At 38.3% G+C, this 26,948-nt stretch overlaps 1 protein-coding gene across 6 annotated transcripts; it reads right to left on the bottom strand.

The window, feature by feature from the left end:
* Positions 1–85: 85 nt before the first annotated feature.
* Positions 86–26,802, bottom strand: ssbp2a (single stranded DNA binding protein 2a). Of its 6 annotated transcripts, XM_053653720.1 has the most exons (17): positions 26,539–26,802; positions 18,716–18,788; positions 14,808–14,869; positions 14,635–14,719; positions 7,504–7,584; positions 4,814–4,873; positions 4,649–4,706; positions 4,266–4,336; positions 4,104–4,165; positions 3,923–3,971; positions 3,782–3,817; positions 3,642–3,699; positions 2,841–2,911; positions 1,773–1,851; positions 1,638–1,666; positions 1,438–1,536; positions 86–230 (listed from the first exon to the last, which is right to left on the bottom strand). In XM_053653720.1, exons 1-17 carry the CDS (start codon positions 26,586–26,588, stop codon positions 201–203), a joined length of 1,053 nt encoding a protein of 350 aa, XP_053509695.1. In that variant the 5' UTR covers positions 26,589–26,802; the 3' UTR covers positions 86–200. The 6 variants fall into 6 exon arrangements, with proteins under 6 accessions (XP_053509695.1, XP_053509691.1, XP_053509693.1 ...); XM_053653716.1 differs by having other exon boundaries at positions 3,782–3,971; positions 14,617–14,719; XM_053653718.1 differs by having other exon boundaries at positions 3,782–3,971.
* Positions 26,803–26,948: the final 146 nt, after the last annotated feature.

Below are 26,948 nucleotides of genomic sequence, written 5' to 3'. Positions count from 1 at the left end.
CTGCAGAAACATTTGGATTGTTCTTTTCCACATGTGGGCTACAGAGTGACAGATTAAAACAAGCCTGCCTGTGGTTTGTTCAGACTGGCTGTGCTCGACCAGGGAAATGTTTGCATGTTACACTCCAGCACTTCCATGAGGAACATCCGCGATGAGAATCCAAGTGCGTTTGTTTCTTCATTGCTTCACTGTATTCAGTCTCACACGCTCATCGTCATGTTGGGAGAGTACTGCAGATAAACAGAAACCTCTCTCATATACAGTATAAAAAAATGGCACAGGCAATAAAAGTATTAAATAAGCACCTGTAACTTAAAGCGCAGCTTTAATAGAAGCCATGTACCTCTGACAGGCTATGCCCATGCACACTGTAATATTATTTGTAAAAGAATAACATCACTTTATGTTAAATAATTGTGTTACAAACAATTTCTTCTCACACGTGAGTGCTAAATTGTCCAAGAAATCAATCAACTTGCATATTACTATTTTAATGAACCTGTAATGTTTCATTTGTAATGAAATTCTGAGTTGACTTTTTAGTTTATACTTCTTTCATCAACACAATGGTACATTTGTCTATTTTCACTTTGGTTAATGGTTTCCTGCATTATCCACAATGCCATTTGACTACCTTCTAATACCTAAAGAGAGCGATGCAGCAGAGCTTTACTCCTTTAATCTGTCGATCTCCTCATCTGTACACTCTGCTCAAACAGATCAGGCTCCAAAGTGTGCATGCTAATACCACTAACCTCTTTTGGGAATAATGAAAATACAGCACCAACCAACAAAATGGCACCAGAATCACAAAACACATCACAAATACTTCAGCGTAAATATTGCATGTGTTTCGGGGTGTCATTTTTCTTTTTCTCCAATTGTAAGAGGATAACTTTGACTTTTACTGATAACTTTTTTTTCTCCAATAATGTGGTCAAATCTAGCTAGCAGGTTTGTGGCTGAAAAGTGAATAAAGTGTACCTATCACAGCTTAACCTTAACTTTGTCAAGAACAGAAATTTATCTGCACAAAATGACTGAGAATGAATTTTTCAAAGCTGTATAGAAATGGCTCTGTAGGCCTGATGCATGTATATGATGTTTAAAAGTGAATTATCTGGCCATTTCATTTAGCTGCAGTCCACACTAATTAAATAAATACGTTAACTTGAATAAACTGTATGTTTTTGTGTATTTTTTTATTTATTTTTTTTTTACATAGGTGATGAAAATTGTTGTGTGCTTACAATTACAACATATTTGGACACTAGGATTTAATCAGACTCTTAAAAAAAAAGAAAAAGAAAAGGCAAGCTCCACTCCTGATCAAAACCTTTTTAGCTAGACGCTATCACACGAATGATCTCTCTTAATTTTTCTCCATGAATGTTTAGACCACTTCAAAAGAGAAATATCAGAAACTTGGTGACATACACTCTCGTTCTGAAAGGGGTTGAGGAAGCTGCTTGCCATTTCTCCATCACCTCTTGGTGTACTGGGCTGGGTGTTCATACTCAGGTTCCCAGGGGAGCTCTGAGGAAAATATACAAATACAGATCAATATTATGTCAAATTCACATACCTTTATATGGACACGAATCAGTCTTTCAGGAAAGCAAAGAAGCCTCTCTTACTTTTGGGAGGCTGTCAATGTCACCTGATGCTGATGAGACAAAAAGAAAGTGTGAAGTCTATTTATGAAAGGAAGGAGAGCAGACAACTACTATGATACTTAGCAGGGTTTTGTAATATGTTGGTCATGCTCATACCTAATGAGCCGTTCAGAGGATGAGCTTCTATTCCTGCAACTCCTCCCATTGCACCATCACCACAAGGACCAACAGGAAACTAAAGTATAAAGGACAATAACACAAATACAGGTGCATTCAATTCTATTCAAACTTGTGCTCTGTACGTTTGATCTAAAGGTGTTTCTTTTATCCACACCACATTAACTTCACTATTAACAGTCACTATTATAGAAACATTGGCATAATCTCAAAATATAACAGCACAAAATATTTTATGACACTGAGGATATAACTGTCTGGTGAGAAAAAATCTTGTGCACATCAGTGTGACTGTCACAGCTATTGATGAGAATGAGGAGAACTTCACGTTGCAGAAAAGATACCGATTGCTGGATGAAAGATTAACACACTGATGGCAGTATAACTGAGTTTGAACTAAAACACACCAAACACAAGTTATCCACTATTTGGCTATCTATTTAGCTTAAACAACTTAACAACTGGGTAAAGATACAAACTCAACAGTAATGGCCATTCATCTGACTATCACTCACTAGCTTCCCACTCAATAATGTCCAGCCCAACTACATCTCAAAAAACCATACAAAAAGCCCAGAAACTAGCCCAAAAAATTGAAGGCATTGGAAAAGGGAGACAAAATTTTCTTCTTTTTCCCAGTCTTTGCGTGGGAAACAAGTTTGCCATGATTTGCAACATATTCAATACACCTTTTTGTCATCGTCTAGTATGGGCATTATCCTCTCCATAATCTTCCTTTCGTCAATCATATTTGGAATATATCTTACAACAGATATGGTTCTGTATGTTGTAAATACACTTTCTGCATTTCCACGTTTGAGGAAATTGATTAGACGTATTTCAGATTTTTTAAATGAAAACAAGATCTTGGCAGTCACAGAGTATTTTTAAACTAATCTATAAAACACTAACCCAATTTGCCATAATAAAAAAAAACGTGACCCTGGCAACCCTGCTGGCATCCCATATTACTAGTTGGCTAAAAACTTTTAAACAGTGCAGGGGTATGCCAACCAAATAGCTAAGAGGGTGTTGGATGGGTCTTACATTCGGCCTGTTTCCATTGGGAGGGATTGAATTCATCACACTGTACATGTTGTCTCCTGAACTGGTTGACTCTGAAATCAAACAGAAAAAGTTATTCCACAGTGATGAGCTGGAGACAGACGATAAAAGCATTATTACTTAAAGTACAATCTAATACACTATATGGCCAAATGTTTGTGGACACCTGACCATCACACCCATATGTGCTTGTTGAACATCCCATTCTAGATTTAGTCCCCCTTTGCTGTTATAATAACCTAAACTCTTCTGGGAAGGCTTTCCACTAGATGTTAGAATGTTACTTTTGGATTTGTGCTCATTCAGCCACAAGAGCATTAGTGAGGTCAGGCTCACTGGGGTTATGGTTAGTGTGAATCAGTGTTTCAATTAATTCCAAAGTTGTTCAGTGGGGTTGAGGTCAAAGTTCACTTTGCATGTTACTCGAGTGCTTCCATACCAATCTTGGCAAACCACGTCTTCATGGAGCTCATTTTGTGCATAGGAGCATTGTGATGCAGGAACAGGTTTGGGTCTCTTAGTTCCAGTGAAGGGAAATTGTAATATTACAATATACAAAGGTATTCTAGATAATCATGTGCCTCCAACATTGTGGCAAAAGTTTAGGGGACTCCTACATATGGGAGTCATGGTCAGGCGTCCACATAGTTTTAGCCATATAGTGTATGTTATCAGTCTGCCTCTGTAATGTCCTCTCAAATACTATCTATGAACATTTAGATTGATGGTTTAATGTTGCTGGTGCTCCTGAGACAGGGACTTGATACAGGACCAGTGTTTTACCTGCAGGACTGGGCATGATCGGTGTTCCTGGAGCGCCTCCTCCACTTCCCATTGGACCCTATGAATACACTCAATCAGGTCTATCAAACTGTCTGGCTTTTCTTATGTGGAACAGATTTGTCTGTCGAGAAAACACCTACTGTGTAACTTCCTGGAGACGAGGATGAGTATGGAATCTGCAGTGAGAAACAAAGACAGAGTGTGTGCACAAACTGTTTATATAATAGTTTATTATGAATGTTTACTGGCTGTGGCTTTGGTTTGGGTTCTAGTGCACTCACTGAGTTGGCGTTCTGAGGATTTATCCAAGACCTTCCTCCTCCTGGAGTCCTACATACATAACAGAACAGAAACAGCAGTTCCAGCTTCCCACATGCAATGGATAGATGAACAGGTGATGCGTAGTAAAAATATGAGGGAAGTCAATAAAACTAAATCAGAGTGGCTTCTGTGCACACTCACATGCTAGGCATTGCTGGTCCCATTAATGAATGTAAAGGAGGCCTCATTCCACCTGCCATGTTCTGCAAAAAACCCATCATCAATGGATCACCAGTTTTAATCATAAACTTGTAGTTATGCTCATCTACAACGGGAGCTGCTGAGAGGATATGTTGTTCAAACCTGTGGTCCAATAGGAACCATTCCTCTTGGAGGCATCATTCTCTGCATTGGCCCATTCATGTGAAGATGGCCTGAGAAAGAGCAGAATCTTTCATGAAGATGCTTTAAACATATTAGTACCCAAAAAAGCTCATGATGACACTGTGGACATTGGTGTCTCAGAAGTTAAGTTTCTGAGCTAGAAATAATAAAATTTTGAGTTATAATCCTGGAGAATTGTCAAAGAACCACAGCTGAATTCTAAACCCTCAACTGCTCATTTATATTCATGGACTGTATTGTCTCTCAATTGTAAGTCACTTTGGATAAAAATATCACCCAAATAAAAAAAATGTGCTAAAACTGAAAACCTTTCATACTGAGAATACTGGGAAACATCTCACCGGGCTGTCTCATAGGATCCATCCCACTTAAGAGTGGCTGGTTGCCTGGGCCCATTGTCTGGACATAATGTTTAATAATTAGTGTCAAAATACCTTTACAGCGACTCAAGATATTTAATGCAGGAAACAGAAAGTGAAATGTGCACTAGGGATGCAAGCCTGTACCTGATTGGGCATTCTGAGAGGAGCTCTGGGGCCTCCAGGGCAACGAGGGGACATGAATTGCTGTTAAAATGCAAGAACATGGACCTCTGAAAAAAGACTGATAAAATACTTACAACTGATACTCAGTGAAATATACTGGAAAACAATTAGCAAGGTCTCAATGTAATTTACTTGCATTGTTTTGGCCCTACAGTACTTTAAGTAAGCCATACTTATGTGTTTGTTCCCTTTTCTAAGAGTAGAAGTGAAAATTAACAAAGACTAATGACACTAATTCTGAACACCACCACCAGAGGGCAATGTGAGACCATCTTTCATCAACTAACATCAGCTTTGCGTAAACCACCTAACCTCATGTCAAACCTTTGAAATTCACTTCATTAAACTGTTTAACCCTAAGCGGCTTTTTTACAATACAAAAAACAAACAGAAAAACTAACATGCTTATGCTATGGCTTTATGACCTTATGGTACACCAAAAGAAAGTTATCCAGCATCTAAATAAAAAAAATAAATAATACAAAGCACCAGAGGCAAAGAATGGCCAGTGAGTGCTGGTTTCATGCTGATCTTTAGACACAGACTGGACTTTTAAAGGGCAAAAAAAAAAAAATCGTAGCCTCAGATTCTTGTTCTTGGCGGACAGAAGTGGTACCTGATGTGGTCTTCTGCGGTCGTAGCCCAGCTGCTACAAGTTTCAACATGTTGAGCATTCAGAGATTCTTTTTTGCTCACCGCGGTTGTAAAGAGTTATTTATTTTCATTACCGTAGCCCTCCTGTCAGCTCAAAAAGTTCTGGCCATTCTCCTACAACCTCTCTCATCAACAAGGTGTAACGCCCCCCACCCCCCAATGAGCTGCTCACTAGATGTTTTTTGTTTTTTTGCACCATTCCGTTCTAAACTCTACAGACTGTTGTGCACAAAAATCCCAGGAGATCAGTTTCTGAAATACTCGAAATACCATGTGTTGCATTAACAATCATGCCATGGTCAAAGTCACTAAGATAAAAAAATTCCCCATTCTGATGTTTGATTTGAACTGAAGCTTTGACCTGCATCTGTATGCATTGTTCTGCTGGTATATGATTGTCTGATTGAATAACATGATTGAGCAGGCCAGCGAGTGTATATTTCAGAGAAACTGACAATAGAAATCTACTGTATACCAATCCCCATGATTGTACATACAAATGCCAACAACTAGCCAGTTTCTTTTGATGTGTAAATTGATTACAGGATGAATAGGCTTTTATTGGAGATAGACATGGGACTGGAGTGATGGTAAAGCTTTTCTGGGAGTTGTGAATGCGAATGAAGAATGCGAATGAACAACGTCAGTTGTCCTTAGTGGGGCAGAAGAGTGGCTCAGAGTTCAGCTGCTGACATTAAATCAATCTGTTTATTCTCTGCTCTCTGAGTGGATCTCCATAAATTCCTCGCTGATGCACTCCAGAGTATTATTATTGGCAAGCGTGCAGGAGTGCAGGCTATTACAAAAGAAAAAAAAACAGCTAAACAAGTACAAACACAGACTTCCTTTGTACCTAATGAATTCCCGATATCGCACAATAACACTGTAATACTAGTTTCTGGGAAGAAAGATACATAAAATGATTCACTATCATCTCCCCACGTTACAACCTGGGGTAGGTCTAGGGTAAATCGGGGTTCAATAACATATGGTAAAATGTGGAGGGAGGAGAACGGAGCCAATAACCAATAGACATACAATCCAAAAATAAACACACCACTATTTTTTGTAACCTTGGTGTGTGGTGTACAGGCAAATTTGTCATTACTCCAACCCTGACATCAACTATACTAGAGCACTGAGCACATACAGTACCATGTAGGGGCACCTGAACATAGCACATCTCTATGCCTTGGCAAACTGGTTTAGTAAACCACTAAAAGTCTTTTCTGACAGAGGTAGCACACCCTCTCAAATTAAAGACTGGGCAGCCTACTGTCACATAATACAGAAAATGACATCAATTTCCTCTTAAAGGAAAAATCCTTGAATGTTTGATTAATATCTATATTTGCGATAAAGCTGGTATGGCAATAAAGTTAAATACAAACAAAGAATAAAGGAAAAATCCACTCTTATCTAACTTGTATGCTATTCCTTAAAGTGCAACCTTCTGATAGAGGCACCAGTGGGATTTAGGCCCCACTTCATGTCTAGGTAAGAGAGCGATGCAGCAGCACTTTAGTCTTTTAATCTGGCCAGAAGATCACTTCCTCATCTGTGCGCTCTGCTCAAACTGATCAGCTTCCAAAGCTGCAACTTTCATGCTAATAGTGCCGTAAACACCATAGTGCTTGTCATCTCATAGATCACTAACTAGCCGAGTCAAGTTTCTGCTGCAATTCTACATAACTGGGTCATACTAATGCATTGATTTCTGGAACGTTTTGAATACTGGAAATTGGTGAGTGAGCAAAAACCTGAGTTGCTCTTTTGTTTTTAGGTACAAACAGTGAAACCTGACCATAATTCCTTAAGTTTGAGATTAAAAATACAGCTCCACTAACAAATTAGCATGAGAATCACTAAACACGTCACAAATATTCCTTCAAGTTTCCTGTTTTTTTTTAAAAGTGTGGTGTTCTTCAATTTTCATCTCTTTTTCACTTTTCTGTAAAGGTTGAAGTATTCATGCATGTCAGTATGTATTTTTGTACCTGGAAGAATCCAGGCGGTAATGGCATTCCCTCTCCAGGAGGGAGATTCCCACTTGCAGGGCTGGGTATGGCTGCTGCACTCTGGGAGGAAGACACACACACACACACACACACACACACACACACACACACACACACACACACACGACAAACTATATTACTTGTTAGCTACTAAGGAAAACCAAGCTAAAGGTCTGTAGTTAGGAGAGTGAGGAATGAATAATAAATCTGGACTCACTGATAGATCCAGGGAGTTTAAGGGGTTAAACACCCACATTCAGTAAACACCTACACGCAGTACAGACACTTTACAGGACTGAAAACACACAGAGGAAATCCGAAACAATAGCAGGTCGAGAAAGCCTCGCACCGTCTGACAAACTCATTTGGTCCACTGAATAATTAACAGTGCTGAGTAACTAGTGGACCATGTGAAGGTTTTAGCTGTCTGCTTGCTCTAAATAGAAAAGACTCTAGCTCTTTCCAGTTCTTCATCTATATCCCATCTATCTTTAGAACATCTATATTTATTGTGAATATGTCTTATTTCCATTTTGACACCAACAAAACCAACTTTTTATAATACTTTGCATAAGTAACTGGTTAAAGAAAGACAGAAAAAGAAGTAAGTGAGACAGCAAAGTTTAAAAAAATAGAAATTATGATATCTACACCAGTGACTGTTCATCATTGTTTTTATGATAACGGACAAAATACTAAAATAGACACATTGACATCTAAGATAGCTGCCAGTTAGTGAAACTGTATTTTACTTTAAAGTAATTAAAAGAAAAGAGATAGATGTTTGGTATATATGTATGTAGCTATAGTGTTATATCCTTACATTATAATCAAAACTGCCTATAAATGTGTATAATTGCTGTTGTTGATAACATGACATCACTGTTAAGACAAGCTTTCAGAAAATTCACTTACCAACTGGTAATTACAAGTGCGGCAAAAAGATTTTTGCACGTTATGAGAAACTCGTAATTATGAGAAAATTTTAAGTACCATAATTTTGACATGACGTACTGTAAATGCATTCATTTTTAACCGTTATTTCTTTTATGTTAAATTGCATTTAACTTTACCATGTTATACATTTTTTTTTTTTTTAATAAACAACTGATCTGTTTTGTTTTAAAATCAGAAACTGTATCTGAACAAATTCTCCTGATAATTTGGTACATCTGTTTGTTCATTGGCTGAAAAGTGGTAGCATGGCCCAGAGGACAGTGTACTGTATGCAGAGTTTCAGTATTCAGAAGCATGGCGACAACAATAATTCATTACAACAGGCATCACAGCTGCAACTTCTGACTGCAGGCGAAGGACAGTGGAGAAGGTCATAGCATCTGTTTCAGGTTTGCATATGGAAGTGTGCACCATTTCAAACCATTTCAAGAAGCTAGTGAGTACTGTAGTAGTATTAAGTTTATGTTCAATAACCCAAAAGATACAGTTCACATAGAAATATATTACAAGCATACACTATACACTGAGATTTTAATTTGACTTTATAAAGCAGTTTTCTTGTACACATATTCTCCAGGGATCATGATCAGATTATTCTGAAGTGAGCTTTGTCTGCTTATCAGTCCATATTGATTAGATGTGGTGTTTCTGTGTTTGAGTGTGTTAACTTCAGTAGAGAGAAGGATTCCATCTTTCTCGTTATTAGAGAAACGTGGTGAGAATGATAAGTGGCCTCGTCTAGACAACCCCCACCATAGAATAAGCATCTGTCAAAGACACAGGAAAATTGTGTGCTGCCGAACAGAGACATTAACAAACCTGTTTCTGTAAAACATTTTCCTATCCTTCTGCTTTGTAATAACATTATTTACACAGTCTCTAGACAACTGGTTGATTCCAATCATCCTGTCTGAAAATCTCAGACAGTGGTGAAATGATACTGGGACAGTCTTATGCACAAAGCGGGGAAAACAGTTGAAGTCAGTCAAGGTGATGACAGTCTGCTGGAACCAGGACAACTTTTAGAATAATATTCTAGTCGCAAAAAAAAAAAAAACCCAAAAAAACCACTGTGTTCTAAAACACTTTATCCCATTAAAGACTTAGGCTATTATTCAGTTATTTACAGTAAAGCACAGGTACAGACTGGCTGTTGGGAAGTTGGAAGAATTCTCTTCTCTCTCACGCATGCTCGTGGGCAGCTAACAGGTGACTCACTTTGTAACAGGCCACCACTATAACACTTCCAATCAAAGAGTTATGACTGGTTCAGTCTACAATTTCTTATGTGTATGTACATATGCACACTAAACAATGACGAAGAGAAAGCAGAAAATTAAAGAAAGTGTGAGGCCAGTTTCACAGTAGAAACTGTGGAGGAGTCTTGCTCTATATTGTAATAGTAGTTGATCATTTTGGACAGTCTATTCTCATCTATTCTAAGCAATCTGAAATCAAAATCAATGACTAATTAGGTTTCCAGTCCCTCTGGTAAAGCATGTTCTAAATTATTCAGTTATTATCTTAAAGCCAATGCAGTAACATTAACCTTGTGAGGAATGATTTTGTGGACAAGCTGGTTGTTGGTTACATGCAAAGAAAATAATTTCACTGTGTATAAGTGACAAATAAAGACTTTATTTGACTTATAACTAGCCAGTAAACAGCTCTAACATAACATAATGACAGGAAATATACAGATGCCAACACCCTTTTTTCTCTCTCGTCCTTCCTCATTACTTCCATCCATCCATCCTCAGCTATGCCATTAACCCACTTCCTGTGTGAGCTTTGGGGAAAGATGTCATTTAAAAACAAAGAGGGGGGAAAATGAGATAAACTATTGCTCTTTTAATGCCAGTGAACTTTGGAAGCTTGGTGGAAAATGTGAGGAAGGAAAGAAATGCAAGATGAGGGACATCAGGAAAAGAGGAAAGGGACACCAGTTTTCACCAGCAATGTCATGACCGCCTGTATACAAGTTTACTATATGGCACCAAATTTAGACAGTTTTAAAGAAATATTTACACCAAAACATAATTTAGAGCCTTTGCACTGTAGTGCCTAAAGTGCTGGGTACAAAAACTGAGCACAATAGTTCCAGATGTGTGTAATCAAAAGCATTTGAGCTTCATCATGTCGTCCTAGCTGCCAACATTAGTTTCCACTCACCATTAAGAGCGCTGGTTTGATCTTTCTCTTTAAAATGCAAATGAGACCCCAAAACAGCCTCGCTCTCTTTCCTCCCCTGCATTTTGGGTTGAAAACCTTCATTAACATGCTTAAATGCCAACAAAATAGTACAAGCTATTTCATGGTGGCATGCTTCTCATCTTGCTCCTGTTTATTTCCAAGTGTGTGTGAACACAATAAAAACGAGTGTGTGGGCAACACTGGCTCTCAGGCTGAACAACATTATGTCAGCAAGAAATCCAAGTGTTACACAGGCTAGTGAATACTGAAGAGGAGAAGTCTGAAAGGAGCAGGCTATAATGTGAGTGCAGTGTAAAATATATGTAAACTGAACAGAATCTGATGTAAAATTCAGATAAAAAACCCAAAACAAAACAAAAAAACAAACCTGTCCATTTTATGGCCTTCTTTCTTAGTAATGATTAGTGACTTTACAGGAGCAGAAATCTCAGGTGACTCAGAAGTTTGGTACATAGACTTCCTCTGCCTCTTAATATCTTCAAAGGATGACAGTTAGATGCCTCTTTTAGATGGAACATTCATATACAGAAAAAAAAAAAAAAAAAAAAGCAATTATGTTGTCTAGTAGAGCTTTTCTGAAACACTAATGGATTGTGGATAAAAATAGTTTATACTTATGAAGTCGGTTCTGCTCAGATGCAAAGTGTTGGTTTAGGAGAGAACATGATGTTTATAGCATTTGCGGAAGCATGAATAATATCTGATTGCTAAAAAAAAAAAGTCAATGTCATAAATCAAGATTAGAAATTGCAAAGTAAATCACAGGTGCTTGAAGATAATCTGAGGCCATCTGTCCAGCAGTTGAAGTTGAACTGAAAGTGGACTTTACAATAGGACAATGATCCTAAGCACACTAGCAAATCCATCAAGGAATGGTTCAAAAAGAAGAAATGGAGGGTTATGGAATGGTCTAGCCAAAGCCCGGATTTGAATCCCGTTGAATTGCTGTGGCAGGATTTGAAACGGGCAGTACATGCAAGAAAACCCTCAAACATCTTGCAACTGAAAGAATATTACATGGAAGAGTGGTCAAAAATTCCAGCAAGCCTGGTGGACAATTATGCAAAATGCCTACAAGAAGTTATTTCTGCTAAAGGGGGAATACTAGCTACTGAGGCCAAGGGTGTACTTACTTTTTCCACAGAAGAATATCACATCTATTGATATTTCTGTTGAATAAATGATTGAAAAAGCGAACTTTCCTTGTGGTTTTGTTCAAGTATATCGACTTTATTAATAGGCACTCTTTCAAAGATCATCAAATGTTTGAAAAATGTCCAAAAAGCCAACCGTTTCAATGGGGTGTACTTATTTTTTCACATGACTGTATATAGGAGAGCTGGCATAATTGTAACATGTTTATTTTTTCTAAATGCACACATGGAATGATGACTTCTTTATGTGCATGTAGAAAGTCATCACTCCTCTGTGTCTGTCTGAAAAAGCCAGTGATATATCTCCTGCTGGAGATATGTGTGAAACCCCATTTTGTGCCATATAGGTAATGACACTGGAAGTATTTCTCTGTTACTTTTTCTGAGCAGTTGTGCATGGTTATCTCTACACTATCTGTTAGCACAGTGTTCACAGTTTGTGCATGCTCCTTCTGTTTGCAAGATTGTGAGAAATCATGGGTACAGCCTGTCGTGCAGTGGTAACAACTGTTATAACTGTACAGCATCTTGCTTCAAGCGTCTCAGAATGTTAAGCATACTGAAAGATGTGAGCACTGAGACAGAACACACACACAAATACACACAAACACACACAAACACACACACAAATTCCTGCATGCATAATTAATTGTAGTTGCAGGGTGCATAAAGATGTTTTCCTTTCTTTACTCATAAAATTATGGTTAAACTATTGTAACCATATACTATACCATAATAAACATGGCTACTATCATATAAAAAACTAGGAGCATACTATATTATATACTGAAGACATCTGAAATTGAAATCAAGAGATAAATATCGACGGCGACTCACTGACATCATCAAATTGTTGGTTTCTTCTTTTGTGATGCTTTTCCAGGCTTTTACAGCAGCCTCTTTCAGTTGTTGCTTGATTCAGGGTGTTTATCCCTTCAGTTTCCTCTTCAGGAGGTGAAATGCATGCTCAGTTGGGTTAAGGTCTGGTGATTGACTTGGCCAGTCTAAAACCTTCCACTTTTTCCCGCTGAGCATCTGTATATTTCCTGTCATTATGTTATGTTACAGCTGTTTACTGGCTAGTTGTAAGTCACGTGAATTCTTTATTTGTCACATACAGTCCCCTCCAAAACTATCGGAATGGCAAGGCCGATTAGTTTTTTCTGCTGTACACCAAAGACATTTGGATTTGATCAAAAGAGTTTAGGATTTCAGCTTTTATTTCCAGGCATTTACATCTAGATATGTTAACATACTACATAGAACCTTTTGCATCAGACCACCCAATTTTAGGTGAGCAAAAGTATAGGAACAGATAAGACTTGTTGTAAATTAAAGTAAATAACACTTAATCTTTGGTTGCAAGCCCCCTGCTTGCAATAACCGCATCAAGCCTTTGACTCATTGAAATCACTAAATTGTTGGTTAGCCTCTTTTAGTCATTGTTTGTTTAGTTGATTTTCTCCCTTCAGAGGTGAAATGCACATTTTCTCCTATAAGCTGTTCCTATACTTTTGCTCACCAAAGAAATTGCGTGGTCTGCCACTGAAAGTGCCATGTTCCAAGTTGTTTAACACATCTAGATGTAAATATCAGGAAATGAAAGCTGAAATTCTCAACTATCTTCTCATATTCACCTTTTGATCTCGATCCCAAATTTCTTCAGCATATAGCCAAAACAAAAGAATTGGCCTTGCCATTCCAATTCTTTCAGAGGGGACTGTATATTAATTACACTACAGTTTCAATTGATTTACCTAATGTACATGGAAGTTTACTGTATTTGAGTGGTGTTACAATTTTGCCACATTGTGCTATTATAATTGTAACTCAGGTCTCCTTTCAGTTTCAGTGAAATTATATCATTTGAATCATTTGCTGATGATATCAGGAAACTGACACAAGCTAAAACAAGCAAACATATGCATGATGTTATGTGGGAAGTGTGAAGTCTGGAATTAAAGTCAAACAAAAAAAAATTGCAATTGTACCAGCCCTCTGCTAATTTTATAATATTGAGTTCATTACTGTCTTTATAACAATGAGATAGCGGATTTTCTACATAAATGGATTATAAAAACACATTTATATATTGATAACGTGAAGGTTTTTTTCTTTTTTACAGATGTTCCACAATGTTAACTATAACTATAAATTAATTTTACAAACGTTACAACACGTTGGGCTTTAACAAATAAAAAAAGGGTGATTGTTGGTAAATGCTGTGGTATAAGAGGAATAAAACACTTAAAATGATCAACTTTTCATGGCAGCACCTTAATTATTTTCCTATAATAGCATTATGTTTTATTCCTTATCTATTTCCAACTCTTTTGAATGATCAATAGCTAATGGATTTGTCTATGATATTCTGGCAAAGTATCAGCAGTGTATACTTGCTAGCTGTAGCAGTACTATTGGGTTGAACTGTGGTATCAATAAGTTGCATTTTGCAAAGGACAAAGAATCCTATGCTATCCTGCGCTGAACTCCCATTTGGCATTTTTGCCTTTAATCTTTCTCTCCACTTTCTAATGGTGTTGACCATAAGGGTATGACATCATCCTTTGTGTCGCTTCACAACCCATTTATCATCCCTCCCAGGGTCCTCAATTTCTCTGTCTCACAGCTGCAGCTGCGCGAATTCCCAGTAACAACATCCCAGCTTGTTAAAAAAATCTGACGTACAAAAATAACACACGTCCTTATTTGTCTTACAGAAAATTCAAACCAAGTATTACTACAACAGTTCTATTACAAAGCTCACCATAAGCAAGTCACTCACATAGTCATGGAAAGCTTTGGCCTCACTTGAATGTTCACACGTTTCTCTCCTTTCTGGAGCTGCACAGTAGAGATCCCAGAAAACACTGCAAATCAAAGCAACCTCTGCATTAATTAACCCAAGCTTCATCAGGCATGTATGGAGATTTGTTATACTGGATGTGAGCAGCGTACCACCACCAGGAGTGAAGGAACCCAGGTGGCTCTCCCAGCGTGATGTTCTTCTCCCAACGGATCTGCCAGGGCCAGAAAGAGAACACTAGGATGAGTGATTACAGTCTTACTGAAGAAGTACAGCTGAGTCATCCTGTATGTAATTAATAGCGGTTTATTTCTGGAGTCATGGCTATAACTGATAAGAGAATAAAGTCTGTAATCTATAAACCCATCATAGGTTTTGCTCTTGGCTCGCATTAAAAATTTGTTCACTGGCTTCTTATGAAATAAATCTTAACATGAAATCATTGTTTATGTTAAAGGATTCATTTTTAGAGTCATCTGCTGCCTGTGAAGTGAATCATGCAATAAAAACATTGAGCTTCCCTCTTCCTTCAATCTAACCAACTAAATCTGACCCTTCTGATAAAACCACATGTATGTATGCGTTGACTATTAAGGAAAAGGCACTTGGGCAATTGTACTCCATCTGTTGCAAAGCTAATGTAAATGAAATATAAAATCCTTAAATTAAGAAACTAGCTAGAACCACTGCAATATTGCACATCTAATTTTATCTAATGAATATTTTGAAATTATATTATTATTATTATTATTATTATTATTATTATTATTATAGGTCTGGGGCAGCATAGTAGTACAACAGGTAGCACGGTCACCTCACAGCTCCGGGGTCCTTTCATATCTTTTCTACAGGAACAGCTAATTAACAGGGATTTGGATGGCAGATACTTTACATAATCTAAGCCTAAAGGATTCTCAGAGGATAGAGACTGATGAGACTGAGGAATCCCAGCCCCTGCGGAGCCTGAGCAGGACTTGGCACTTTGCAGATTCTCAGTAACATGACAATGGCAGTATTTTTGGCTTATTAACTTCAAGATGGAGAAAAAAAGAAAGGCTGGTGAGGGAAGGACTGTTTGTAGTTGCTATAATGTAAGCGATAACAGGAACTTTCATGGATGACCCACAACATTATATGAAACTGGATATAGCCGGCTAAAAAGTATGACGTACAATTCTTCAAATATATATATATATATATATATATATATATATATATATACATACATACATACATACATACATACATACATACATACATACACAGTGCATCCGGAAAGTATTCACAGCGCTTCACTTTTTCCACATTTTGTTATGTTACAGCCTTATTCCAAAATGGATTAAATTCATTACATATGTACATAAGTATTCACAGCTTTTGCTCAATACTTTGTTGAAACACCTTTGGCACCAATTACAGCCTCAAGCCTTTTTGAGTATGATGCTACAAGCTTGGCACACCTATTTATGGGCAGTTTCTCCCATTGTTCTTTGCAGGACCTCTCAAGCTCCATCACGTTGGATGGGGAGCATCGGTGCACAGCCATTTTCAGATCTCTCCAGAGATGTTCAATCGGGTTCAAGTCTGGGCTCTGGCTGGGCCACTCAAGGACATTCACAGAGTTGTCCTGTAGCCACTCCTTCGTTGTCTTGGCTGTGTGCTTAGGGTCGTTGCCCTGTTGGAAGATAAACCTTTGCCCCAGTCTGAGGTCCAGAGCTCTCTGGAGCAGGTTTTCATCGAGGATGTCTCTGTACATTGCTGCATTCATCTTTCCCTCAATCCTGACTATTCTCCCAGTTCCTGACGCTGAAAAACATCCCCACAGCATGATGCTGCCACCACCATGCTTCACTGTAGGGATGGTATTTGCCAGGTGATGACTAGTGCCTGGTTTCCTCCAGACATGATGCTTGCCATTCAGGCCAAAGAGTTCAATCTTTGTTTCATCATGGTCTGAGAGTCCTTCAGGTGCCTTTTAGCAAACTCCAGGTGGGCTGTCATGTGCCTTTTACTGAGGAGTGGATTCCGTCTGGCCCCTCAACCATACAGGCCTGATTGGTGGAGTGCTGCAGAGATGGTTGTTCTTCTGGAAGGTTCTCCTCTCTCCACAGAGACATGCTGGAGTTCTGTCAGTGTGACCATCGGGTTTTTGGTTACCTCCCTGACTAAGGCCCTTCTCCCCTGATCGCTCAGTTTGGCCGGGCTGCCAGCTCTAGGAAGAGTCCTGCTGGTTCCAGACTTCTTCCATTTACGGATGATGGAGGCCACTGTGATCATTGGGACATTCAATGCTGCAGAAATGTTTCTGTACCCTTCCCCAGATTTGTGCCTCGATACAATCCTGTCTCGGAGGTCTACAGACAGTTCCTTGGACTTCATGGCTTGGTTTGTGCTCTGACATGCATTGTTAACTGCCTTTCCAAATCATGTCCAATCAACTGAATTTACCACAGGTGGACTCCAATCGAGTTGTAGAAACATCTCAAGGATGATCAGTGGAAACAGGATGCACCTGAGCTCATCGCAAAGGCTGTTGTCATCGCAAAGGCTGTGAATACTTATGTACATGTGCTTTTTTGTTTTTTATTTTTAATAAATTTGCAAAGATTTCAAGGAAACTTCTTTCATGTTGCCATTATGGGGTATTGTTTGTAGAATTTTGAGGAAAATAATGAATTTAATCCATTTTGGAATAAGGCTGTAACATAACAAAATGTGGGAAAAGTGAAGTGCTGTGAATACTTTCCGGATGCACTGTATATATAACACCAAAGAATCAGCATTTGGGTGGTAACACCTAACACTACCTTGTCACTGTCATTTTCTTATAACAGCATGCCCAATCATGTTTTATTTTTTACTTAAATACTAATGTAGAATGACAAATATCTGATTATCACTTGCACAGAGGCAGTGTTCTAATCAACATTTGCATTTATGTTAGACCTCTGATTTTCAGCAGTGAGCTGTCTGGATGAGCTGGCCATGATTTCCGTCCACACAATAATCCAGTGGCTGCTGTAAACAGTGTGGGTGTGCTGAGTGCCCATGTTATCCATTGTGCTTGTTTGTGTGAGTCTGTGTCACTGCTAGGGAGATACAGAAGGGTTATTTTGGGGGTTGCGTGGGATGGCTGCATGGCCAGGGTGGCAAAAGATGGGAGTCGCAAAGGAAGCAGTATACAATAGGAGGGAAAGTCTTAAGACTTGTCTTGTTGGTGTTGGAGCCACAATATGCTTTGGGTGTCTCAGACGTGGCTGTGTTTGTGGAATGATCTTGTTTTCCTGTTTCTTTGTAACCAGGCATGCTTTCTTTTTGATTTTCAATACTTTTTTTTTTATTTGTATATGCTGTTACTGTGTAGTAGTTAGATCATATGACGACAGCTGTAGCATCACATTTGTCTGAAACAACTTAATTAGCTATATACAATATAGCTGTATTCAATATGTTTCTTCAATACTGTCTTATCAACAAAGTGATGTCTAAACATAACAGCAGATTATTTCTGGACTGAACCTTTGAAATATAGGATTGCTATGGTTTTGAGAGAAATTAATGCTTGCGCGGATCAAAAGGATGATGCCGATTATATTCCAAGATGTGTGATCTGGTGTGACGGTGCTTAATGACCTAATTAATTTATTAGGTTCAATTGATCTAATAAAAATGTGAAATAATAAAAATTATACAAAATCTGTCTCTGATCAAATGGCTATATAGTATAACTGCACTAGTTGATGTAGCTGAGAACTACCCAAATACTGTAATGTATAGTTAGTGTATGACACTAAAAGCAGCATGGTGGATGCTAATACTTGTCCTTGACAAAGTGTGAACATGCACATGAGCAACTGTCTGTGTCTCTTTCAGATCACCTATGTGCAGAGTAACTCAATTAGCCTGGAGCAAGGACAAAACCAGAGTGTCCTACAGCTTCTACACAGGGAACTGTCTAAGCTTCCTCCATGGATAGGTGCATACAGCAACCATGTTTAAAAGTACTGCATTGAACAGACATTATTTTATGTGATGCTGAGCTGCATTTCAGGCTACCTACCTCTGAGAGGAAAGTCTGTGCTGATTTTTGAGCTCCAACATGTAGCAGATATTCATAAACATAGAGGGCTAGCCTGCAAGAGACAGATGAAAGAAAAGAGATAATAAATATAGACATGAATCCATAGTAGAAATGTACCAAACCCTTTTTAAAATTTTTATTATGATAGCATTGCAAGAATATTATGTGTGACATCCTCTTAGTACCAAGCCGACTCTCTGCATGCTTCTGTTGTGTTACCAATTTGTGTGAAACAGCACAGGCGTGATGACACCATGCTTTAAAACAATCAGTGTCAGTTAACACCACATGTCTTCACCGCACAAAATATGTCAGTGTATCTGATCAGAAAGCGTCAAATCTAATGTGCTACAATCGAATTTTTAGGACAATATAATCTCTAATAATGATACCCCAAATCAAATCACTGCATCTCTAATTTAGACTAAAGTACATATAGTTAACCATAAGGATTAACTGATTTTGTCAAACAGTACAATCAAATGGCCAGTTTGCCAAAATTGATGCACAGTACTGGTATTTATTATTACTGGTAGATCAAGAAAACTATCTGTCTCTTTGTCAAGTCAAAACATTATCAGCAGAACACAAGAAACTTATTTTTGCTTGCTATAATACCTTCTTTAAAGCTGTATTCAGAGTTGCCAACTTAAGGTCAAAGGATATGTCAATATTCTGTGTATCTAGAGTTTTTCAGTAGTGTTTAAACCTCTGCCTTTAAATACAAGCAATTTACTTTAAGACAAAGTAAATCAGGGGATAGAAAATGACTTTGCAGTCAACTTCAATAACAGATAACAAGTGACAATTTAAAAAGAATCAAATAAAGACTAATACAATGATATTTACAGTAAATTAGAAGGTGGCAAGAATTTAAAAATGTAATAGTAGTATTTTGTGAATATATGAATATGAATAGCTGCATCATTAGTCATAGCTGTAGATAAAACATTAATCACTGCAAATTTGTCTTTATTTAAAGATGATGCCCACCTTTTCTGACAAATGCATTTTAGGGACTGGTCCGAAATATGTGTGGTGGCAGGATGCAGTGTGAGACAAGTGTAGAGGAGCGGGTGAGAGAGGGACAGATCATTGTTAATACATATCTATATTTCAAATATGCACTATATGGCCAAAAGTTTGTGTATGCCTGAACATTACACCCATATGCACTTTCTGAACATCACATTCCAGATTTAGTCCCCTTTTGCTCTTATAATAACCTCCACTTCTTGGGGAGGCAGGGGGCTTTGTGTTCCCTTCTTCCGGGGCAAGACTGGCCAAGTCAATCACCAGACCTTAACCTAGTTGAGCATTCATTCCACCTACTGAAGAGAAAACTGAAGGGAGAAACCCCCAAAACAAAAAAACAATTGAAAAAGGCTGCAGTACAAGCCTGAAAAAGCAACATGCAAAATGCAACAGTGGGTCAACAGCTTGATGCAGTTATTGCAAGCCAAGGACATGCAAAGAAATATTAAGTGTTATTTACTTTAAATCTATCTGTTCCTATATTTTTGATTACCTAAAAATTGGGTGGTCTGACATCAAAGGTGCCGTGTTCTCGCCTGGTTTTCACTAAAGCTAAGCAGGGCTAAGCCTGGCCAGTACCTGGATGGGAGACCTCCTGGGGAAAACTAAGGTTGCTGCTGGAAGTGGTATTAGTGAGGCCGGCAGGGGGCACTCACCATGTGGTCTGTGTGGGGCCTAATGCCCCAGTATAGTGATGGGGACACTATACTGTAAGAACAGCACCGTCTTTCAGATGAGACCATAAACTGAGGTCCTGACTCTCTGTTGTTATTAAAAATCCCAGGACACTTCTTGTAAACAGTAGAGGTATAACCTGGGTGTCCTGGCGAAATTCCCCCATTGGCCCTTACCTATCATGGCCCCCTAATAATCTCCATCCCTGAATTGGCTACATCACTCTCCTCTCCTCTCCACCAATAGCTGGTGTGTGGTGGGCGTTCTGGCTCACTATGGCTGCCGTTGCATCATTCCCCCCTACAATGTAAAAGCACTTTGAGTGTCTAGAAAAACACTATATAAATCTAAGGAATTATTATTATTATTATTATCATTATTATTATTATTATTAATAAGTTGTTTAACACATCACAATAACATTAAATACCAGGAAATGAAAGCTGAAATTCTGATCTATCTTCCCATATTCATCTTTTGTTCTCAAACCCAAATGTCTTCAATGTATTGCAAAAAAATTTAATTGGCCCTGCTGTTCCAATACTTGATATTGTATCAACTAAATTCTTACATAAATAGGTTCTGAAATAACACACAACTTTATTTTCAGTACATTTCAGTGGGGAAAATTCAAACACAAGTGTACTAGTAACTGTGATGTGTCTGTGTTTATCTGCAAATTATTCAGGACAGCCATGCAGTCCCGAACTGCTTCGGCTGTGGAAGCCACTACACGTGCGTAATTCAACTCCGCTCTTACAGCGTAACTTCGGAGGCATCATAAAATAAATTGAAAGCATACTCTGCCGAGAGCCTGGGAATATGCGGTCTGTAACAAAGCTTTGTGTGTACACTCAAGGAACATGACTAAGAGAAATAGGGAACAATTCAAACGCTGCATCATACAGAACTACTAACATTCAAATGCTTCTTTTCTCTAAATCCTGGTGTATGACATACAGAGCTGAGGACATGCAGAATTTCTGCAAACCTCAACAACACCCAAAGGCACAGCAGACAAAGACATACTGATAGTACTGACATGGTAGAAAGCTCTTTCATTCACTTTTATGTCTCATCTCCTTCCATACAGGGATACTGCTGCCTGATGTTTAGATGCATATTGTGTATTGACCTGATCTGCACATTGAGCAATGCCTTGTGAAAGGCATATATGCCATCTTTATGTAAGCATCAACGGGAACCCTGAGGAAAAATATACAGGACAAAAATAAATGTAGCAGAACCAGAGGGAAGAGTGCTCACAGGAGGAGGCATTTCATGTGCGAGAGGGTGGTGTAGAGGTTGAAATAATGATAGCAGATTTCATGGAAACTAAGATGAAAGAGAGGCAGGGTTGAGGGAGGAGACCCGGATGCTGGAAATAAGTTTAAAATTAATACTGCTGAGATTCTGTCAGACCCAGTGGAGCATCGAAAAGGGGATTGAAAGAGGGAAAGAGGGAGAGAGACTCCCATGAAGAACAAAAGACAAAAGCTACAGAGCGGAACAGAGACTGCCTTCAATGTGATACTGGTTTACTAGATAAACATTTCAGAATTTCTGGACCATAAAACAAAAAGGAAGAGGTGGGCACATATTTTAATTCATCATACCTTTCTCTGCATAACAACATTTAAAGAAGAAATGCACTACCTGAGTGTAAGAGCCTGTGGCAGTCACAGATATTGTCAGCAATGTTTTAGAAAATGGGTCATTATGAGACCATGATGACATTTGCAATATGTAAATTGCCTTTGCACAAACATTAACAGATTAGCTTGACATTTATATATATTTCTCCCATGCTTTGAATCTGCTTGTCACTTTGCACAAGGCTCTGGAGAACATCTACATAATCAAAGAAAAGGGATGAAATGGGACACTACTGAAGAGTAAGACCACATGATCACTCGCACGTATTAAAAGGAATGGTGAGCGCAGACCTGCATGCCAATAAAACACATTCTGTAACCGAGTCACTGAAATGTCATTCAAAAATTGGCTGTTCTGGAGGAAATGTGTTTTCCAATGGCTCACTGATTCACAGATGGACAAGTTCAAAACAAGGTCTTGAAAATGCAGATCCAGCATATAAATGCATCACACAGACAAATTATTGTCATTATACTGCTACATATTACAGATTCAGTATGCGTTGCAATATATTAGGCCTATTATACTGATAAAACCTTGATTTGATATGGTTAATGACTGGCTTGTTTTTCTGGCAGCGTTGTTTACATTTGGCAGTCACAGGTAATGCATTCTAGCATTCAACTCTGATGCAGAAAAATCTTGAGAATGGACAACTTTGAGGCTTTTTTTTTTAAATAGCCTTATTAGAGTCCCCATGAAATCAAATTTGAGGTTTTGTGGCTTTTAGTATGAATATGTTAGCCTTCAGGATATCTATAACCTAGTGTGCTCCAAACCAATGATACAATTCGCATTTAGAAGATATATGCATTTAAAATTTACAGTCTCTCTCTACCATTAATACAGATCAACAATTTTGATGACATCACTCTGCACTTCAGCTTCTCATCAGTTTTCTGTCTAGTCAAATACTCTCTAGAATCTGAAGTGTCCCTGCCCCCAACATGATAAAAATCACGGTGCTGCAGTTGCCGTTGTTGAACGAGAGAGATCATATCAGCAAACATAGGTGGTAAATGTGTCTTTGGGTGTTCGAACGCAAGCACTTTATTCAGTTTTCCAGCTGTAAGCTGGTTAAGAAGGAAATGGCTTGAATTCATTCACTTTATTGGTCAGGCTCACTTCCATGGTACTAACTGTCAAGTACGGTTTAGCCCCAGCTGTGAGGTAAGCTAAACGCTACTGGCTATTTAAAAAGGGAGAGAAGCCACGTGTTGTGTCCTGCCCTGAATTACTGTTTCAGTGGAAATTACATCAACACATCAAATAACACTGCACGTATCAAGGCACTTCACAGAGGCTTTAACTTTAAGTGCGAGAAAAAGTGAGGCTGTTGAGGGAACTACTGTGCCGCTATACCATAAGTATATAATAACTGAAACTAACATGTTTTGCAGACTAAATGTAACTGTAAATGTATCAAATGTATGATGTGTCATTATATATATATATATATATATATAATTTATAGATTATTTACAGGCAGATTGCTGTGGTATTTCAGAGGAATAAAAAATTTGGGGATTTGCTGTTATTGGAAAATTATTCAATATGTTACCTGTCGGACCGCATCATACCACCCTTTTCCCTATAACATTTTTGTACTTACACTTACTCAACTCCACTTAAAGCTAGACACATAAAGCTACATGAAGACTGATAAAGCATTAGGCCTATTAACTCCACACTGAGGCTGGCAAAGTTGCGTTCGAGGAGCTTTCCTTCTATTTTTCAAATACGTTTTCAATGTCTGTCTCATATCACATAACTGGTTTGATATAAAGGAAACATTTCTTTCAAGGAAAGTGGGTATTCTATATTTGTAGACACTGGTATCAAAAATTCTATATCAGAGACACAAATAAGAGATTTCATATACTGAGGGACATAAAACAGTTACTGACATAGCAATATAGCAATACACAGCAAAAGGAAGAAATTGAAAAAAAAAAAAAACACAGAAAAAGACAAAGACAGAATAATGAGCAATGAGTTCCTTGGAAAAGAAACATCAGGATGAAAACAAAACAACTGCTACCATGGGGATGAAAATACATTTACAGACAGCACATTTACAGACACCAAAACAAATGTGCTCACTTCAGTCATCACTCAAGAGCAGAAATAACACATGGACACAGCTGCTGAAATGTGAAAGACCCTGAAATTAAAGTAAGTGATTCTTTTTAAGACATTAAGGATTTTTTTTAGGAATGTAAGATTACGATTTTCAACACAATTGTGCCACAATTTAATTGTTTTTTAAAGTAGGTTAAAAAAAATAAACAGTGTTTGTTCTTTTCTATTTGGAAATGTATATCTCAGAAATACCTATGGATTGTACCCCCACTGCTGTGCAGCATGTAAAGAGTCAGTCATCATCTTTACACACATTTCTGCAGACCTGTACACAGACATTTTGGCCAGTTTACTGAATGACGTTATTCATTAAAGAAGCCACCGCAATAACAAGTTTTCAAGTAAGATCAAGATAATGGTTTCATTAAGTTGCAACTTAAATGAAATTAAGAAAATTTGTATTATGCTCATCTGCTTTGGAAACATGATTATATTAAATTATAGAGAGATTCGTTGGACCAGTTTTATCTTGTTTGGTCATTATAAATGTTGATAAAATCCTACATCAGGAATTCAAATCTGAACTGCTTATTATAATCAAACTGGACTGGGGGTTAAAAAAAACCTTGTGTATCATTTTGGCTCATTCACTGAAAAGATGTACAGACTATTTATCTATGTATCTCTGCTTGTTAAAGCAGTGTTCTTTTGTGCTTATTATTTTGCAATTTCACAAAATAATTCACATTTTACTTTGAGACCTAAAATTAAAATGATCAATGCTACACTGACATGATTATTAGTTCCTACTGTATAATCTTCCAACTAAACAATAAGGCTATATAAGAATTACTATAAAGGCATGGGTTGACATTAACATACATCATTTGGGCTACACTTAAAACATGGGATTGATATTTCATCTATATTTGAAAATGATAAAGAATGTAACATCAACTAACATGGCATTAACTACTGTTAATTAAGCCGTTTATTTGTTCATAGGATAACAGACAGACTTGAAGCAAACAGGTGGGTCCAAGTTAAAATTTAATGCATAATTTTATTAACATAATAATAATAATAATAATAATAATATTGTTTAAAAAGTGATATCTAAATAAAACTGCACAATACTAAACATGGAATACTTGTGATGCACAGGACTAAGTTGACTGTTCATTGTTTACTCTGATGCTATGGGGAAAATGTGTCTGTGATGAGATGGACTGAGGTGAAATATCCGCAATTGGCTGATGGCACAATAGAGGCGAAGCTCTTGGAACCAAAGCTGACCCACTGTTACATCTCAAGAGTGTCTATGTCCTGGAGGCTCGAACTTACAGAAATTTAAGTTTCCCTTTTTCGAACACATATTGAGGCCATGCTGGTCTTGGTAAATAGCTGATGAGTTGACTCAGGTGTTAAAAGAGGTAGAAATATTTGACCATTGTCCATTTGGAGCTCCCTTTTTAAAAATGAAACCAAACACCATTGCTCAGTGTTTATTTAACATCTACAGTGTGAACAAGGTTAATGTTGAACACTGGATGTATTGCTGTGTACACAAGTCTAAGCGAAATCATTACATTATATTTATGGCACCTGGCCTTATCCAAAGCAACTTAGGCTACATTTATCTCATTTATAGGCCTACACCTAAGCATTTGAGGGTTAAGGGCCTTGCTCAAGGGCCCAGCACCAGCAGCTTGGCGGTGCTGATAATTGTCAGGAACCTTGATGGTACACATGTCCAAACCTACAAAGCAAGACAGTACTGTTTTATCACACTTGTCAGCTTCACAGTTTCGACTCGTTTTCTAAGTGGAGAAAGACCAAACGCATCCAATTGCGCATGCGCGCACCCACACAAACAAAACTATGACTGTTTATCGATACTTAACACTCTTACTGCTTCTCCAGCCGTTAAACTCACACCAACACCCACAATATAATTTATAAGCAGTCTATCAATATGGAAAAGCAAATTTCCTGTGATTTCAAAACCCAAAATGCTTACCCTCTGAGTAAACACACACATAAGCCATGTATTTGTGCGTAAAAACCGGTTACAAACAGCCGCCGTGTATCCTACCTACTAACGCTTATTGGATATGCCGACAACGATGCAGAATTGTAGAGATTTAATAATGACAACGAGCTTTTCCGCTCAAAGTGTCGAGTCTAACAGGATGAAAACCTGCTCAGAGCTCCGCACTCGTTTATGAAACACCGGAACTGGCGGCTTGTCTCTCGTTTTCTCTCTGAATTCAGTTGTTTTCGACGCACGTTATCGGTTCCACAGTGGCCATTTCGTTTCCTCCTCTTTCCTGTGAATAGATAAATAAACTTACTTTTCTCTGGCTTGACTATCCGACGGTACCCGCACACTCTTGGAGTACATGCTCGCGTAGAGCACTAACAGCCGCGCGCGCAACCTGTCAACCCATCACGCAGTCAAGCCGAGCGCCGTCACCATAGCGACTCGCGCAGTGTTTCCCACCATTGGGTGGACCACAGTGACGAGCCACGCCCTCCTGCTGGACATCCACTGAGGCGCTACTGCGTGACCACGCCCTCCAAGACGGCCAGGTTTCATGATCCCACGTGGCTCCCAGTGTAGCAGGGCTGTCTCAAGCGGTGGACGAGAAGGGTTGCATAAACAGCTACTGAGAACTCCAGCGAAATGTAACAGATTATTTTAGTCACTGTAGATATAACACGAATGTTTACCAGACGGAAAATAAAACAGTGAGGAGAGAGA

This window comes from Ictalurus furcatus, chromosome 22 (genome assembly GCF_023375685.1).
Source record: "Ictalurus furcatus strain D&B chromosome 22, Billie_1.0, whole genome shotgun sequence".
Lineage (NCBI taxonomy): Eukaryota > Metazoa > Chordata > Actinopteri > Siluriformes > Ictaluridae > Ictalurus > Ictalurus furcatus.
The sequence above is the reverse complement of the archived record's forward strand: the minus strand, read 5'-3'. Positions and strand labels throughout refer to the sequence as shown.

Bases quoted from the DNA above. Each gene is read 5' to 3' on its own strand.
- ssbp2a (XM_053653714.1), bottom strand. From the start codon at position 18,910: ATGTCACACATAATATTCTTGCAATGCTATCATAATAAAAATTTTAAA. The intron at 2,912-3,641 runs GTAAAACACTGG...GTTTGATTTCAG, and splicing joins GATCATGCCCAGTCCTGCAG to AGTCAACCAGTTCAGGAGAC. The intron at 1,852-2,840 runs GTAAGACCCATC...TTTATACTTTAG, and splicing joins CCAATGGAAACAGGCCGAAT to TTTCCTGTTGGTCCTTGTGG.